Below are 19,103 nucleotides of genomic sequence, written 5' to 3'. Positions count from 1 at the left end.
GCTATGTAGGGAGGAAGCTTTTCAAAATGGGACATCATGGGGTAGGAAAGGGCTCCTTGGATAATAAGGATAAAAGAAAGCACTTTCTGGATTCCTTCTGACCTCAAGATTCAGAGATGTCTTCATTGGTGCCAAGGCCTTTGGAGAGCTTTGGTTAGGATAGCTACCAATGCTGTGTGTGACTCATGTATTTTTGTATTTTAAATATTTATCCCACAGCCACTTGCGATCTGAATCACCCAGCTGGCGCCTCATGAATGTTGCTTCCGATTCTCAACCTTGATGTCTTGAATGTGTCACACTGTGGATGGTTTTAGTCAGCTTTCCGACACTATAACAAACACCTTGGAGAACCAGCTTAGAGAGTGAAGAGGTTGACTTGGACTCACAGTTTTAGAAACGCTAGCCCAATATAACCAGTGGTTATATTGCTTTGTGAGGCATCATGCCATGGTGGAATCACATGACCCAGCAGAACAATTACGTCATAGCCAGGAAACAAATGAGTGTAAGAGAAAGAATCCAGTGGGCTGGGGAGCAAGCGTTGGCCGGATGCACCTCTGGGGACAGTTAGCAACTAAGCTATAGCATTTGTGTGAATCTCTTAGCCGTTATTTGGCCACTCTGATGGGCTTTGGTCTTCAACCTCACCAGGAAAGAGACCTGAGTCTCCCACACAGTGTGCCCCGCTTCCCTGCTGACCAGTGTTTATAAAGTGTCATGGCGTGGGTGTGTCCTGCAGACCCTCTTCCTCCTAAGACTCTGATGACTGTCCCTTCAGGGTGGAAGCTGACATTTCAGAGAGAGATGTCGAATGAGCTTGTTCTCCGCCAACGAGGCCTGAGGACCTGACGCCCCAACAGTCAACAGCTTCCTTCTGTGCTTCCTTGGGCTGTTTGTGCCTGGCTCCATCACTCATGATCAGAGCGCTCGGAGGACAGGCTAGAACTGTTTCCTAATCTGTAAAATGGTAGTTACCTGAGGACCAGAGGTGTCCATGGAAGTGCTTAAACGTTGTCAGCAACAGTAAAAGAATTTGAGTAAAATTCTCACTCAAATACGCAAACAAGGGGCTGGGGTGCAGGGAAGCTCAGGGGCAGGGCACTTGCTCAGCAGGCTTGAAGCCCTGGTTTGCATTCTAAAGGGCCAAGTTCAACACAAGACTGACGTGGTACGCGTGATAGTTAGCTTTGCCAATGACAAATCTAGGAGACAATCCTATGGGCATGCTCATAAGGAGCTTTTAGATCTCAAAGACCCAGGAGGTACCCTATGTCTGAGATCCTAACCTGAATAATAATAATAATAATAATAATAATAATAATAATAAAATTAGCCTCAGAGCTCATTGTTCTCTGTTTCTGGTCTGTAGACACAATGTGCTTGGCTGACTCAAGCCCCGGCAGCCATGGTACACAATGGACATGCATCCTCCAACTGTGTGGCAAAATTAATCCTTTCTCTTTAAGCTGTCTTTGTCAGGATATTTTATCGCAGCAGCTAGACAAGTCACTAGTGCAGGTTTGTCTCTTAAAACGTCCTGAAAAGGCAGTGGGCTGAAGGTTTGGCCCCTGGTTGATGGTGCTCTAGGGATTCTTGAAAGAAGATCTTAGGACTCTGCCCAGCCCCTGCTTCCTCGTCACTGTAAGTGAGTGGCTTTGTTCAGTGTGTGTTCTCTGCCATGGTGTTCTGCCTACTGCGGTGTTCTGCTCACCACTGACCCAAGGACAACAAGGCTGAGTGAAACTTCTGTGAGCCAGAACAAATCTTCCTTTCCACTCCCCTCCTCATGTATTTTGCCACAGTGATGGAAAGCTGGCTAACACAGAAACAGAAGACACTGGGGATGGAAACAGCACAGGTGGCACTCCACTGCCTCCAGCCTGGGTTTCTCCGTAGTCTTAACTTTGCTGTTGGTGGAGTGTACTGTCAGAGGAGCACTCCCCAGGATATCCCACCAGACAGACTACCCGATTCATGTGGAAGTTCTCAGAAATGTGTGTGACCCTTGAAAGACTGTCTTTGTCTGGTGCAGCCCCCTGTTCGATGTTGAGGGCATTGCTGACAAAGAACACTAGCTGTTCATCCATCACTTATCTCCCTATCCCAGTAGGCAGCCGGCCAGGCCACCTTTGCTAAAATGCCCTGCAACAAAATGTGGCCAAGTGAGAAGGCGCCAACCACTGGATAAGAGAAGTGACTCACGCTCTGTCCATTAAGGCTATTATGGGATGGCTGTGACCTCTTCTAATTCTCATCTTATCAGCTAGAAGCCCCTAACAGGAGGTCTGAGGAGCTTAGAGAAGGTGTAGGGGACTGGTCCTTGAGTCATCATGCAGAAGAAAGATGTCTGCTGGCTAGGAATCCCTGGTGTGCATGGTTATAGAAGGGGGGGGGGGAAGAATCTCTTTGTCTGAGCATCGTGCATGAGGGACTGTTTGTCTGAGTGCTAACCTTTGCTCGCTCCAGCTGCAGACTCTCCCATCCCACCCACAGGGCCTGCCAAACGCACAAAGCAAGCAGTACCTTCCAGGCTAGTCACAAATAACTCGGCCTTCTTCTGGTCATAGTCCAGGCGAAAGTGGAGTTTTGGGGCCTGGTTCCAGCTGGCAGCCTTCTCTGGGTTCCAGGTCTCCATGACACAGACATCCTCTACTACACCTGGGAGACAGACAGGTTGACCATGACTGTCATGCTGGGCTTCTGATCATATCATGCTATCTGTGCCATCCAAGCCCAAAACTGTCCCTAAAGGGAGTTATAGAATTGCACCTCAAGGGACCATTATGGTTCAGTGGTCAATATGTGGGTTCTAATAATACACTTAAGTTGCCATGTAGTAGCTGTGTGTTCTTTAGGGGATGTTCTCAGCTCTGTGCTGGTCTATAGTCCACAAGGAAAGCTGTCATGTGGTCACATGGTTCCAGCGGGGGATGGAATTATGTGCAAATTTCACAGGAAAGAACAGGCGGAGACAGCAGCTAGAGTCAAAGCCACTGGCGAGGATGGTGGCTTTGATTTTGATTTTATTTCCATTCTACACTTGCTGAGTGAATGGAGGACCTTATCTTTAATCAAGAAGCTCCCGGGGCTGGGGATTTAGCTCAGTGGTAGAGCGCTTACCTAGGAAGCGCAGGGCCCTGGGTTCGGTCCCCAGCTCCGAAAAAAAAGAACCAAAAAAAAAAAAAAAAAAGAAGCTCCCAAAACTGCCAATATTGCTGACTTCACCCCTCTCTTGAGCTAGAGCCTAATGTGAAAGATTCTCGCCAGTCAAGTCTGAAAGGAGAATTAAGAAGCCACAGTAGCTGCCACAGATGACACTTTAAGCAACCAGAGCTGAACTGCTGATCCTCGGAATGAATCAGAGAGCAGGACTCTAGGGGACCATTAGTGTCCCCAAGGACTCATTATTAGATTCTTTCTATAAGCTATCCTCTAAGGAGCAGATCCACTATGGTGAGACGAAGGCACATATATGTGCAGGATGCGGATGGCTCCCAAAGCCATCCTGAGGATGCTGCAGTAGACTGGGTAATGAGGGGTTTAATGGTACCTAGAGGTCTTGGAGCTCAGGCAGCCTCAGACTGAGGAACCATTTATCTGCCATCACCTGGTTGGGCTTTTGTCCAGGGGCAGCATCTGCAAAGCTCCCTCTGCAGCTGTTTTTTTCTTGAGTGACCAAGGGACAGTACCATGTGAGTGGCAGGAATGGACTCTTCTTCCAGACATGAGGTGCTGAGCACTATAGTGAGGGGGGCAGTGGAGTTGGGGGGAGTCAAACACACTCAGTATATCATGGGATGTCGGCTGAAGTGCCCAATGCTGCCAGCTGTCTGCAGGTCAGAACCAGGATGCTGCCCTCTGCGACGGGAAAGAAATGAAGACACCAGTCTATGTGGGCTGGATTCTCTGCAGCCATGAGGGTTCCATCCTGGATCTATACAAGCACTGAGCAGTCTCTTGAGAGAAGCTCTGACTGTGGGAATCATCCCTGAGAGTACTCACACCCATCAATCTTGCCTGACTTTCAATTCTCCTGTCTTCAATTTTGAATCTATTTAAAATGTGGGCAGGGAAGCTTGACTACTGACAGCCAAAAGGATCGGCACATTTGCAGCACAGATTGAAGTGGTTTCTGAAAAGCCAAGCTAGTGAGTACCGGCCCCTGCGGTAGGCCATCTGTCCACTGACCAAGAGGAACGCACATGAACCCAGGTCATTGTTAGAGCTGCTGCGTCCTGCCCCGCCACATGCAGCAAACCTGTCTCACAGGACTGGCTACCTCTCACTCTTAGGATTGTCTCTCTGAGAAGCTTCTGTATTCCTGTGGGCTAAAGCCTGAATCTCAGCTCCCCTGCGTTTGCCCTGGCTGCACCATGCTGGCCACTTCTGGGTCCTGTCTTCTGAAACCTGATGCTCATAGGAAGAATAGGGACAGTGACAATAGACATATATGTTTTGGTGCTTTGTGCTAAGCCCTGGTTCAGGCATTTGTTTTAGTCATTATTTATATACATTTAACAGTGACTTTCCCAGGTAGGTGATAATATGGTCCCACTCCATCGATGAGAACGAAGTCCCAGAGAGGCTTAGTAGTACGTCCAGTGCAGTACAGCAAGCATATAAAAAGGCAGAGAATTAAACACAACTCAGAAGCCTGTTTTTAACCTTGATTTTTTTTTATCCCTTATGTAATTACACAGTCAGATCTGAAACAGACTCCTCATTTCTCACAGGAAAGCTAGATGCCAAACGTTGGTGTATACCACATTGGGGCTCTGGACAGCTTCAGCATTTCACACACTCTATCCAAAGACCCAGGCAAGACCCTCCCTAGACCCATGCTGCCCACCAGGTGTAGAACCCTACCGTTCTGAGGGAGGATGAACAGCTCCTCTGTGACCTGCCTCTTGAGGCGACTGTCACTCTGGGCCTGGGGGCTGGCAGGTGCAGCAGACTCCTCTGTGGTCCCCAGGGTGTAGTCTGCGTAGTTGATGACTTCTGGGGCCGTCACAGCTGGCCGGGGACCGTAGATGTCCGGGAACTTAAGGAGAGGTCGGGGCTGGACAGGCTCTGTGGACTTTTTAACGTTGAACTACAAACGTGAATAGAACTGGTTAGTTGGTATGAACACAAGAATGTGGTAGGGACCATGTCCACCCCAAGAAGAAAAAGTGGGGGCTGACTTCCTGAAGGAGGCATGGTCAGAGGTCTGCTTCCAGTCTCCCCCAAAAGAACATACTCTGGGAAGGAAAAATGTCACTCCTAACCACATTTCAGAGTGTATGTGTGAATGGGGGTCGGTGGGCATAAGTCACCATTCACCCTCCCACAACCATCTCTGAGTAAGGTCATGCTTCTTCTGTGCACACACACACCCCTTTTATGGCCTTCCTCTCTGTCACTCTGTTTTACTGTCATCTGTCTCTTATTCTTCGTTCCTTCTCTTTGTCCCTTTCCAATGGCTGAACTGGGCTAGTGGTTCCCCTCTATATCTACCACAAAATCCAGACTCCTGTGGTGACCTATAAGAGCCTGCCTTGCCTGACTCACTGGCCTCTGGCACTTCCCAAATCTGTCCATCTCCCTTCTAAGGCCCCAAAGATCAGCTCTTAGCTACTCATTACCCATCTGAACTATTCCTATCTCTCCTCACCACCACATCTGGTCTTTGACTCACAGCACTGAGCTGTTCCTTCAGGTTACAAGAGGTCGGTGACACTGTCCTTTAGGGAGATAGCCCAAACAACAGAAGGAAAGAGGGAGCCCATCTGCCTGTTTAGGAGATATGGCGTCAGCAGATCGAAGGTCGAGGGCAGGACTGCATGTCATCCACAGGCAATTCGAGAGCCTGGAAATCAGGCCTGACCTTGGCCTTGAAAGAGGGAGGTGTGCAGAAGGCAGAAGGATCATGTCCCCAACACATAGTAGTACAGAGCCACATTCTGCGTCTCACCTAAAAGTGGGTTCCATCTCTTTTACTATTTCGTGGTGGGGAAACTGAGACTCAGAAGCACTTTGGACCATTCAGAGCCCCTAGAGACTTTGACCAGATTTCATACCATTTGCCTGCTGGTATTGACTGCCATTTGGACATTGCTAGTGAACCGAATGGTAATTGTAACACCTGGTCCAGCCTCAGGGGTTCTACCTTGTTCCTCAGCCCCAAGGAGTAGCTGGATATGCTGGTCTCAGCCACCCTTGACTCAGAACCAGTCTTGTCTGCCACATATTGGAGCCAGAAGTGAGGCTATTTGGGTGGCCTTGGGAGCACGCCCCTGGCTGCATTTGATTGTACTCCACCTCAATTGTTTTATATGAGGGCTGGGTTTGGTTCTTGGCTGAGTCATGACTGGCTGAACTTGCGGTTTTGGTGGGGGACTCATCACTGGCTCCAGAAATGAACGGGATTCTCCACGGGGCCCTTCACAGAGCTACAGAATGCTCTCCTGCCTATCCTGAAGCGAAAAACCCATGGTGACTCCTTCAATTGCTTCCCCGCACATGGTCACCTGGTTGTCTGGGGCCATCTTCACCTCCTAGGCTGTGATTGCTTCCTCTGATCCTCCTGTTCATGGCACTGCCTTGGTGATTTTTCCTGTTCAATCCTAGGGAAGCCAGCCCAGATGTCCTCCAGACAGAATGTGTCCCCGCTAAGCAGAAACCACACACCCCTGTCTTGTGACTGCAAGATGAGTCAGTTAGAACAATGCCAACACCACTCACTGCGGGTGGAAGGACACAGAGTCTGTGTCCCTGATATTAATATCATTTGGCCACCAAGTCCATCCACCCTGTGGCCTGGCCACCTCGAATGCTCACAAGTGATACTGTGAGCTCTGCCTTGGAGCCCAAAGCATGCTAAATAGATGCCCGGTATTGCAGCCCCTCAGGGGTCATCAGCCTGATGTCCACTCAGCCTTGGGCAGGACTTTGTACCCCTGGAATCTCGGTATACCCAGCCTATGGCTTTCACACTTGGTATTGATCCTTATCCTGAGGGCAAACAGTAGTGGCCTTTTGCAGGAATGATTAATGGCCCAAGCTCTGGGAGCTGCTGTCAGTGACTTACATCCTCAAGGCACAAAAGCACCAATCACACATCTTGTTCCTCATTTCAGAACCCTGTTTCAGGGCCATTGAGTTGGTTCACTGGGTAAGGGTATTTCTGTCAAGTCTGACAACCTAAGTTCAATACTCAGAACCTACATAATAGAATGAAAGAATTGACTCCTGTGGGCAGTCTTCTGACCATATATGTACCTGGCATGTGCAATTTATACATACATACATACATACATACATACATACATACATACATACATGTAAGAAATTTCGTTGCATGTCAAATAACAGAAACCTTTCAGTCCATGTCATAGAAAAGAGGTTGAGGGTAGAGGGAGCCTAGGAGAGGGGTTTGGAGGGGGATAAGAATGCCTGAGAGGATGAGGATGTTAAGGAGCAGGCCCTGCAGGCACACTATACCCAAGTGGAGGTAGAGAGGTGACCTCAGAACTGGGTCTTCTGGTCTCCCTGTCCCTGCAGCCCAGGACTACAATCAGGAACATCTGTCTGGAATGCGTCAGAAGAGACACGCATTCAAGACAGACCCCTCGGAGGAGCCCCTTGGCGTTCCAGCCTCACCTATATCCTAGGCTGTTAACCTCTGATTCCCTGCACCATGGCCAACTCTGCAGGTACCAGGTTCAGGCTGGGAAGGAGTGTACAATAGCCCTTGAGACATGCCCGGTCACGTCTAGCCTTCCTCCTGCTGCAGGGCTGAATTGGCCATCAAAATCAATCAGGGAATATAGAGCGCTAAAACACTATGGGGAAAGTCAGAAACTACTCCGCCCAAAAGCAGGCAAAGGAATGGTCATTCTCCAAAGAGGAAACACAGTTACCACCTCGGTGATGTATGCTCGGTAATGTCTGTCAACTTGACACAAGCTGGATCATGTGGGCAGAGGGAACCGCAAATGAGAAACTGCCTTCATAAGACTGTGCTGAAGGCAAGTCTGTAAGGAGATTTTCTTCATTAAAGATAGATGTGGGAGTGGCCAGATCACTGTGGGTGGTGCTGCCCCTGAGCAGGTGATTCTGAGCTACATAAGAAAGCAGGCTGAGCAAGCCACAGGGAGCAAGCCTCTAAGCAGCACCCTTCCATGGTCTCCGCTTCAAGTCCGGCCTCCAGGTTCCTGCCTGAGGAGCAGAGAGGCAGAGGAGAGAAAGGAAAGAAAATGGCAGCGCAGGCATTGCAATGCTACTCGACCTTAAAAGAGGAATCCTGAAATTCTACCGTATGCACAGACCTAGAGAACATGAGTGCATCTGGAAGATGCTACTGGCTACAAGACAAGCCTGAGAGACTCTGTGTGGTCAGACACCATAGGTAGGATGCAGAAGGGTGGTAGCAAGGCACAGTGGGGAGGAGGGAGGCACTGTTGAAAGGGGACAGAGTTCCAGCTTTACAGAAGCAACATGCCATGGCGATGCTGGCTCATCACCCAGCCAGTTAAATATGTGAGCATATTTAACACACACGCCACACTGAGCAGACTTCATACCATGCGTATTTAGTACAATAAGGCATAGCGGGCCGGGTGTGTTGGTCAGGTATGATAGTTCCCTATGTAATCATAGCAGTTGGGAGGCAGAGCTAGGGAGAGTGCCATGAGTTTTGAGGTCAGCCTGGTCTACACTAATGGGTTCCAGGCCAGGCAAGGATATGTACTGAGAAACTGTTTTAAAAAACCCAATACATACACACATTCACATAACACACACACACACACACACACACACACACATATGTATATATACACATACACACATATATTTACAAACACACACATGCATATGCATACACAAACTATATACAGCACATATACATACATGTAACATACATATATAAACACACATACATAAATATATATGCACATATAAAGCATACATATACATACACATAATACAATATACATATACAAACACACACATACATATTATACATTGAAGTTGGCATAGTGATTCATATCTGTAATTCTAGCACTCAGGAGTTGGAAGCAGACCGATCACAAATTGAAGACCAGCTAGGCCTATATAGTAAGATCCTTCCACAGACAATATCTATATCTATATCTATATATCTATATATCTATATATCTATATATCTATATATCTATATATCTATATATCTATATATCTATATATCTATATATCTATATATCTATATATCTATATATCTATATATCTATATATCTATCTATATATCTATATATCTATCTATATATCTATATATCTATCTATATATATATATATCTATATATCTATATGTCTATATGTCTATATATCTATATCTATATCTATATCTATATCTATATCTATATCTATATATTGGAAAACACTTATGAAAAGCCAATAGCTCTAGGGAGAACTTGACTCTGTGTGCAGGAAACCTTACCATAAATTTCTGTTTTTCTTCCTCTTTGTTTTCCCTAATGGCGTCTTTGGAACTTCTGGGTTGAAGGTGACTCCTGTAGCCCCAGCTGTCATTCTGGATGCTAAATGGAGGCTGCTGCTCTCCTTGTGCCCTTCCTCCCAGCCTCAGCCCCACCTTCCTAGCTCAGGCTTCCCCAGGCTCTGTCTATGTCAGCTGTTGTAGGCTGACAGATGGCTTGAGGGCAGGGCGGGAGGACCTGGACTTAATTCAATGAGCAAATATTGATGGAGCCTCACCTCAGGCCAGGCCTCACCTGAGTGTGAAGGCTACAGGAGGGAGGAAACAGATGCCCTCCCAGGTGAGGTTTATGTTGGGAAAGCAGAAGTTAATTACAGAGCTAGACATCTGTGAAGACTCAGCTTATCTGAGGTTTTCATTGATCCTGGTTATTAATTTAGTGTTTTGTGCTGGGACATCCTTCTTAAAGTAACGAATGCTTCAGGGAGCTGGAGAGATGGCTCAGTCACAAACACACACGTGCGCACACATGTACATGTATACAAATGAGCACACACATAATCACCATCTCCCCAGGGGAAGACTACCTCCCACAGGCTAAGTTTGTAGTTCAGAATGACCTGGCTTTCCTTGAAATCTAATTTTGCCATGGAAGACCATGTGCTCCGTAACAAACAGCTTCTTCTGCACCTCAGAGAACAGTGGGGTTTCCTTTCAACCTAGGCTAAACTCTAGGGTTTTACCTTGATGTGCCCTACTGCCCCACCTAGCTTTCAGTCCAGGCATTGGGGTTTGGGGGCAGGCATATTGGTGGAGCTAGCTGACAGACATCATTCACAGAGAGGGATGTACAGCTCAGATTCCTGCCCCAGCCTCAGGTAGATTCTTCATGTCTAAGAAGCCTCCCAGGGGGCTGGGGATTTAGCTCAGTGGTAGAGCGCTTACCTAGGAAGCGCAAGGCCCTGGGTTCGGTCCCCAGCTCCGAAAAAAAGAACCAAAAAAAAAAAAAAAAAGCCTCCCAGGATGTACTGGTGTGAATGGTACTTGAACCACACACTTGGGCCCCCCCCCCCCAGATTGAAGGAGATCCCAGAGACACAGGTATGGTAGATCAGCTGGGCTGCTAGGGCTTAGTCCTCAGGGTCCCAGTGAAAGAAGTGTGTATTTCAAACTGCTGAGCAGAGCTTCATTTTAAAGAAACAGCTGGTCTTCCGGTCCTGGCGCAAAGCAGTGTTTCCATGGCGACCCTGCAGCCTGCACCACCTCCTCCTCTGTGTATTCCAAGCCTGTGTCCCAAATCTCCTTCTCTCAGGACTCACCTCTTCCTACTCTGTTTTCCCTTGGAGGTTATTTTTAAACCTAAAAAGGCTAGTTTTGAGGACTGGGGGTCTGGCTCAGTAGGTAGACTTCTGTCTAACGTTTATGAAGCCCTGGGTTCAACCCTCAACTCTCCACAAACCAGCGCTGGCACAACACCTGTGATCCTAACACTTGGGAGGTAAACAGAGGAGGATCAGGAGTTCAAGGTCATCTTTGGCTACATAGTATGTCTGAGGACAGTCAAGCCTCTATTGAGTCCTTGTCTAGATAGACTGACAGACATATAGATGATAAAGGGCAGACTGAAGACAGATAGATAGACCTAGCCTGTGAGTCAGTACCCAATGCAACAAACTAGGGTCCCACTCGGAGTGAGGTAGGTAACCCTCTGTCAGTGGTTCACGGTGTCAGTGGCAAGCGTGTACCACAAGTAGAGAAGGCAAACCCTCTCTCTGCAGTCAGTCATCCATCCGCTATCCACTAAGCACTGACTTCGTCTCTGCGGGCCAAGAAGCAGTAGTTAACAATATCTCTAAGTCAGTGTCCTCATGGGGAGGGCAGTCTCGGCAGACACCAATTAGATACGGTTAATCCCAAAGATGCTTTTGGTTAGAAGGAAGTAGTATTAAGACCACAGCAGGGAGTAAGCCAGGAAGGAAGGAAGAAAGGAAATTATGTCCAAAGTGTCGTTCTTAAGCTAAATTCTCCTCTCTCTCTCTCTCTCTCTCTCTCTCTCTCTCTCTCTCTCTGTGTGTGTGTGTGTGTGTGTGTGTGTGTGTGTGTGTGTGTGTGTGAAAATCGTATGGCACACACCTTTGATCCTAGCATTCAGAAGGCAGATCTTTATGAATTTGAAGCCAGTCTGGTCTACACAGTGAGTGCTGGGCCAGTCAGTGCTATTATACTAAAAAAACCTTGTCTTGAAAAACCAATAAATAAACTAGCAAACCTAGATAGATAAATATCTCTGTATCGATCAGGTGTCATCCATAGGTCTATACATTGTGCCAGAAGGATTTGTTTAAAGCTCACTACCTCATGAGGAGAGTGCCTACATTCTGCCTGCTTTGCAGAAGAGAAAACTGAGGCACAGAGTGGTAAGCCTGAAGTCACGTGGTTAGTGAGACACCAAGTTTTGTTTTGGACCCAGGCATGTGACTATAGGGTCTGTAGACCAGCCTGTACTTTTCTGCTGGCAGTGGACTGGCGTCTTCCCAGGGCTGTAGGAAGATCTATGGAGAAGCCAGAGGCTTGAGGGAGGAATATCCCATCTCTGTGTTTCTAGGCTGGACCTTCACTCATTCATCTGGTCAGACATCATTCACCATCAAGGGCATTTTCTGTGAAAGTAGCCATGGCAGCTGCTGGTCTCTACCCTCACATGTGGTCTGCATGTGTGTGATACAGGGAGGGGAGAGAGGTGGATGGGTCTGTTAAGTCAAGCTTGCTGAGGGAAATCACTGTGTCCCCAGGGGAAGACGACGTCCTACAGGCTAAATCTGTAGTCAGAATGGCCTTCCTCTCCTTGGAGCTTAATTTGGCCAGAGAATACTATGTGTTCTGTAACAGACATCGTCCTTAGCCCCTGCCCCAGGTCAGTGACTAAGCAATTCGAAAGCAGAGTTTTCCAGTCTGAGGAAGATCTCTTTCTTTCCTTTAAACTCAGGCTTCCAGCCTTTCTCATCCCATGTCTGTCTGTGCCCTACACTGCCCCATGCAAACTCCCCAAGCCTTCTAAGTCTCGGCTAAGGAAATTCTGTGAGATCGATACATAGTTACAGATGTTCTAAGCTCATCTGCTACGCTGAGTCCAATAAAAACCCAGCTAGACCATGTGGCTAGAATCACACAGCACCCGGAGAAGGGAACCATGCAAGAAGATGCTGAGAGAACCTGACTTTGAACTGGGCACCCCAATGCATAAGTGGCAGCTCGACAGGCAGAGACATTAGGGAGGAGGACTCTGGGGCAAAGCAGTGGCTGAAAATCTTCATCCAGAGAGCAGTGAGTCTCGAGTGAGTGATGGTGAGGTGCCGGAGGATGAGGTGGGCTAGACCCCAGTCCTTCAGAGAAGAGACAGAACAGAGGTGAGCATGGCCTTGCAGCTCACCCAGAGGATCTGGGCTCAGTTTTAGCACCCACACGGTGGTACCATTAGTCACTCTAGTTCCAGAAGATTTGACACCTTCTCCTGACCCCCAATTACCGCATGAAAGTGGTGGACAGACATTAATGCAGGTGAAACACTTACATGTAAAAGTAAATAAAATTTAAAAACAAAGTAAAAATCAAATCAGCATAACTACTTTCTCTACCAGGAGAAGATGGGGTATCGTAAAAGCTGAAGCTTGTCCAAGGCCTCAGAGTGGGTGGGCAGCTCAGATAGAATTAGAGTCCAAAGCCAATGCTGCTCAGAACTTGGGTGGCTCCCTGGTGCCATGTCTGGATATCTAGGGAAACAGTTGAGAATGGAAGCTCCCAAGATGTGGTTTTTGACTTTCCCTTTGGTGTTGCGTATCTGGACACCGTGTCCCATGGGGCTCCTTCTCCAGACCAGTTGTGTGTTGGTTTCGAATGAATTGTCAGAATGTTTGAGCATTATCCACCTTTACTATATGGTTTCTGTTCAAATCTGAGTTTGATATTCCTTGTGTAGCTTACTGGCTTTTGACCCCAGAGCTCTCTCTCCACCAGCCTTTGACCTCCAAAGTTTCCATGTGAGCTCCTCCCTCACCACCAGTCCCTCCATCTGCAGGGGCTGAAATTCTCTCTGTTAAACAGAGACCATGGGCCAGGAGCAGCTCAGCCTGTGATCCAGTTTAACCCTTAGATACTTTTACTTCCATTTCTTATCTGTGGTGGCCATGTTTGTTTGGTGTGTGTGTGTGTGTGTGTGTGTGTGTGTGTGTGTGTGTGTGTGTGTGTGTGTCTGTGTATGGTCACTGAAAGACACATGTGCGTGCAGGCATGTGGAGGTCTGAGGACATGCCTTGGTTGTTTCTTAGGTGACATTATCTACTCAGTTCTATTGAGGCAGGGTCTCTCACTAGCCCAGGGCTCTCCAAGTAGCCTGGGCTGGCCAGCAAGCCTGTGTGTGGCTCCTCACCCCTCACTGGGGTTACAGTGTAACCATGCCTGGCTTTTATTACATGGGCCCTGGTCACTTTCCTAGACACAGAATCTGGAATCTTTCCAAAGCAGCCATAGAAACTGTTGATTTTGTAATCCTTGCATAATTGATGAAGCCATGGGCCATGACAACATTTTCACCCCTGTTATTGTGCCAACCTATTGAAAAGCCATAAGTTACTGGAACAGGATTGCTTTTACCCATGAAATAAGGAGTGCACTCAAGATTATCCTTCTAACAACGCCTACTGTTCCCATTCGCATCCTCGAAGCTTTTCTCCGTGTTAGAGGAGGAAGTACATTTGCTGAGTCTGGCAAGCATATAAATCATCCGTCAAGGGTGACACAGGGTGGAAAAAGTGCAGAGAGGTGCAAGTCTCTGGGAACAGCTGTCCTCTTTGTTCAGTCATGTGGAAGGCACAGCAGTCTCTACCCTGGAGGTGTGAGTGAAGCCAGGGCGGTAGTGTGCTAGCAAACAGGTGTGCGTTCTCCTTAGATTTGGGGCTTAGGCCTAGATTCTCCTCATTGGGTTAGGATCTGGTAAGTCATTCCACACCCATTTCCTGCGTATTCACCCAGCCTCTGCAGCAAACGTGAGGCCCCCCTCCCAGAGAGTATACTGAAGGGTCGGATGAGAGACTCCATACTTAAGAGCATGGAAGTGCTTATGCCTCAACCCCTGAGACTGAACTCATGGCAGACATAGCTAATTTATCAAACTCCCGAGACTGAACTCACGGCAGACATAGCTAATCCATCAGAGGGTTCGTTCTTGCTGAGCTCAGGCATCCTTGTGCTGTATTAATGAATAAGAACTGATATACAAGATGAAAGGTATTGGCTACCCTGGATGCATCTGTATAAAAGCTGAGCTGCAGACTTTCATTTTGGGCAGTTCCGAGGACGGAACCCACAGCCTCATGTGTGTGGGCAAGCCCACTACAGCTGAGCTACTCCCCCAGCCTGCTGAATGTGGCCTTTGAAAAGAAAGGGTTGTTTTTATTTTTGTGTATATGTCTATGCGAGTGTGTGTCATATACACACAGGTGCCCGAGAATACTAAAAGAGAGTGTAAGATAATCTGAAACTGAAGTCACAAGCAGTCGTGAGTCACCTGATCAAAGTGCTGGGAACTGAACTCAGGACGTCTGGAAGACCAACGAGGATTCCCGACTACTGAGCTGTCTCTCCAGTTCCCTGAATGTGGTCTTAAAAGGTCCAGTGTCTGGGGCCATGTGCTACCGGAGGCCCAAAGAACAGCTTCTCACATCGGTGTGATCAGAGGAGGATGGCTTCAGCCTAGAATTTAAGGCTGATGAATCGTAGGAGAGACAGAGGCATCTCAAGTCAGATGGCAGTAATCTGGATCCACACACATGAGGGGTACACACATGTGGCACGGTGAAGTCACTAAGGCGAGGCTGGAAAAGAATGTGAGGCCAGCCCATCAGGGGCCTTGAACCAAGGATTTAGAATTCTATTTCAACAGCGGAAGCTTTGCATAGTCTGGATGGCAGAATGGTCTGAACAAAACGGATTCATGTAACTCACACCGGCAGGTCAGGGACAGACGTGAGAGGTGGGAGAAGGGAGAGGGATGGTGGGGGAAATGTCTAGGAGGGAAGAATCAGGGACACCAAGAACCAAGATGAGGAAAGGAGACATCTCCAAGAACAATGGACTGCTTAGGGTGGAACCAGGTTTGAGGGGGAGGGGTGTACAAGAGAGCTGCACTCAGGAGGAGCACTTCCGGTTTTGTTTGTAAGCTTCCCAGAGGGAACTATTCCTGAAGGTGCTGTATACAGCAGGGCTTGAAGGGCAGACTGGCTCCTTCCCTCACTCTCCTGTCTAGTCAACAGGGGATGTCCCCCTTTAAAGGGCGGATACTGGGTAGGCAAGGAGTTGGAGATAAGGTAGCCAAGGATACTGGCATGTTGGCAGCTATATTTCCTCATGGTCTGAACGCTCCATTTGGGGTCACAGCAAGGTTGTTGCTACTAGATCAGAAATTAGGGTGCTCACCCAATTTCCAGATGTACGCTAAAGAATGACGTGTGTGCTCTTAAAAACTCCGGCTTTATAATTTGCATCACTTACAATGTGGTTTTAACTTCTGCACCCGTGTGACTTTTTTATAGGCTCATGGGGAAATACCCTAAAAGGGAGATCTGGCCCACCATGATTTGGGCGTGAAATGGCTTACCTTAGCCCATGAATATGTTGCCTACCATATACATAGTTGTAAAAGTTTCTTTCAAATGCAGAACCCACTGGGCAGCTTGTTTCCTTCAAGGCTGCCCTTTGAAGTTTCTCTTTGGTATATCTGCTTTGCTTAGCTTTGCTAAAACAACAATAACAAACACAAGCCAGCAAGCAGACAAAACCCTTCAGTTTATACAGCTTGTCTGTCTTTCTTAATCCTCTCCCTTGAGAAAATACAGAGAGATGTCTACCTCCAACCACAGCAGAGCCACATCTAGCACATCCCTCCAAGCTGCCATTTTGGTACAGCTGTTCTTCCTTTTAAACCAGATACAAACCTCTCCCACCAACAGGTCTGCAAAATGTGCAAACATGATTGGACCACAGGAGGCCAGGAATATTAGAGAGGCTGGCTTCCGCTAAGTATAAACTTGGGGTGTTTTTCCTCAGGTCCTTACAAGCTCCTTGAAATGAGAACCACCCTGAAGTGCTCTGCTCCCAGGTGTTGGTTGGCAACAGGTATTAAAGCCCTATTTAATGCACAAGGTATTGGCTAGATGCTGGATAAAAATGGAAAATGAAAGCCACTGCTATACGTTGGGGCCTTGTGTGACTAGAAGCATCTTCCCTATTGGGCCCTACCTTGCCAGTTTCATTGGTACCTTCTCTTGACCATCTGCTCCCCCTTCTCCTGGCTGACTGTCAGTGTCTGTGATGGTGGCTAACACTGACTGAATGCCCATTGTTAGATTTGGGCAGGAGCACATGGTACATTTACACTGGATGTCGGATGCTGGGGGGACAGAAGGGAGAACTTTCATTAGACATTTACAGTAGTGGAGGGACAAGGTAACAGCATGAAACATGAATGGTAGATATCTCAGGCCCGGCAGGATCACTGGGACCTGGGTAGGGAAGGTCACAAGACCCAGGGCAGCTGGCTGACTGAAGACATACCCCTGGAAAGTGCTGAACCCTTCCGTTGTGGAGACCTGGCAGGGAGGAATCTAGGGGGCGTCTCCTTCAGGGTCCTCTTGGACTAGTGCCACAATGTTCTACCAGTGTAGTTGACAGGAAGGAGCCTCTTGGGCCAGAGCATAAAAGGACAGAAAATAAGGGTTGCTCAGAATAAAGGCAGGGATGGGGTAAGATTGGAGCTGGGTCAGGAGGGCTCAGTCAGAGGCCTTGGAAGCCACAAGGGGCAGTTTCCACCCCAGCACTTAACTACATTCTGGAGACCAAGCTTTGTGTGTGCATTTGCTACTTTTTGTTGTTGTTTGTTTAAGGTCCGGTTTGTTTTGGCTCACGGTTTGAAGGTGCAGTGCATCCTGGTAGGAAAGGTGTGGCCGCAGGTCCTTGAGGTGGTTGGTTCTATGGTTGCTTGTATTGTATCCACAGTCAGAAAGCAGAGAGATAAACCCTGGTGCTGGTCTCTTATTTTAATCTAAGATCCGACCCACCCCTTGGAATAGTTTCCCCTATGGTTAAGGTGGGTCTTGTCACCTCAATTAACCTAATTTGTTAATTCAGACCGCCAGACCCAGGAGCTTGCTTCCTTAGTGATTCTAGATTCTGTCAAGTTGACAATTTATCCTAACCATCACAGCATGCTACCTAATCTCCATGATGATTTACTGATGGGGAAACAACAGGTAACCAAGGCAGGTGCGGAAGGCTTAGGTCACTGGCTGGTCAAAGCAGAGGGAAGGTAGAGTTCAGATGCCTCATGCCTTCACTCACTCAAAGAGGGTATAGCAAAATCAGTCTGAGAAGGGCCTCTGAAGGCAGCTTAATTATTCATACTATTTATTAGCCTAATTACCATTCCGTTTACTGTTGCAATTAGAGCAGCCTCCCAAGGCGGCCTGTCTGAGTCCCCAAGCAAGGTTTCTTCCAGCTTAGTCAGTCTCAGCCACAGCCACCTCTCTGTGCTCCTGAGGAGGCTATGGCTCTACAGTGCCTCCCTCAGGAATAATCTGCAACGCTGCATGGATCCCTGGTAGGAGCCTCAGCCCACGTTTCCAGACCTCACGGCTCAGGCTCAGGTATAAGCAGACCTGGAGTCACTGTGAGTGCTCCTGTAGGACTCTCCTACGAGTTGGCCAAGGATTCTGGAGCCTTCCTAAAAGGAAGAGTCTAGAAACACTACTGGGCATGTTTGACAGGGATTAGCTTCCTCCGACACTAGCAGCTCAGTCTCCTTTGCATGGACTGCAAGTGTTCCAGTTGTCCCCTGACACTTCCCCCACTAAGGTCCCTACTTGCCTTACAGGGCTGTAAAGGATGGCTGTGTCTATTCACACTCTGGTGGGCATGACACTCTCAGGGCACCCTGTGACATGGTGCCCTCCATCCCCAGCTTCCTCTCATTCCAGCTGCAGGCTGAGTTCTCCTGCCTCTGGTTCACAGAGCCTTTGACCATCTTCACCTCCAGGCTTCCCCATTGGATTCTGTAATCTATTGTTTCAAGAGTATGTGTTGTGGAACCCAAAGATCGCCCGGTTCCTTGTCCTTGTCCTGATGTCATCGGCAAAGCTCTGGCCTTGAGTCAGCCATTGCTAACACTCTTACTCCTCATGTCCTAAGGTGTTTTGCACAAGGGGCCCCCGACAGGTGCTGCTTCGAGGATCTGCTACTCCTACAATAGGAGATGAGCTCTTCAAAGGACCAAAGGACACAGCTACAGGAAAGCCCTGCAGGTCAGGGTGGATTTTTGTCTTGAAATAGCACCACTGCCTTTGTCTGGCAGTTTGCTCTTCCTTGTACTGGAAATGGAAGCATGTCTGCTGCTGCTGAAAGGCACTGAGGAAAGGAAAGATGTGAAACCAGGAAAGGCAGGGCCACCAAAAGTGAAGAGAGGCAGCTTGGCCTGGGCCTGCCTCCGTTAGACCCTCTGCTGTTCCCTCAGTGCTCTCCCCTAAGCTGAATCCTCCCCAGAACATTCTCCTTTAGAATTTCAGTCATCACTAGCTTCGATTTTTTGAGACTGGGCCTC

The 19,103-nt window shown here is 48.0% G+C and overlaps 1 protein-coding gene across 1 annotated transcript in view; it reads right to left on the bottom strand.

Moving 5' to 3' along the window:
* Window positions 1-19,103, bottom strand: part of Syt13 (synaptotagmin 13) — a 40,407-nt gene that overhangs the window by 9,845 nt on the left and 11,459 nt on the right. Inside the window, exons 2-3 of the mRNA NM_030839.4 lie at window positions 4,870-5,095; window positions 2,527-2,661 (exon numbers count right to left, since the gene is read on the bottom strand). Coding sequence (NP_110466.3) covers window positions 2,527-2,661; window positions 4,870-5,095 — 361 coding nt within the window. The remainder of the gene's footprint in view (window positions 1-2,526; window positions 2,662-4,869; window positions 5,096-19,103) is intronic.

The sequence above is a fragment of the Rattus norvegicus genome, chromosome 3 (assembly GCF_036323735.1).
Source record: "Rattus norvegicus strain BN/NHsdMcwi chromosome 3, GRCr8, whole genome shotgun sequence".
Lineage (NCBI taxonomy): Eukaryota > Metazoa > Chordata > Mammalia > Rodentia > Muridae > Rattus > Rattus norvegicus.
This window is presented reverse-complemented; position numbering and strand designations above follow the sequence as displayed.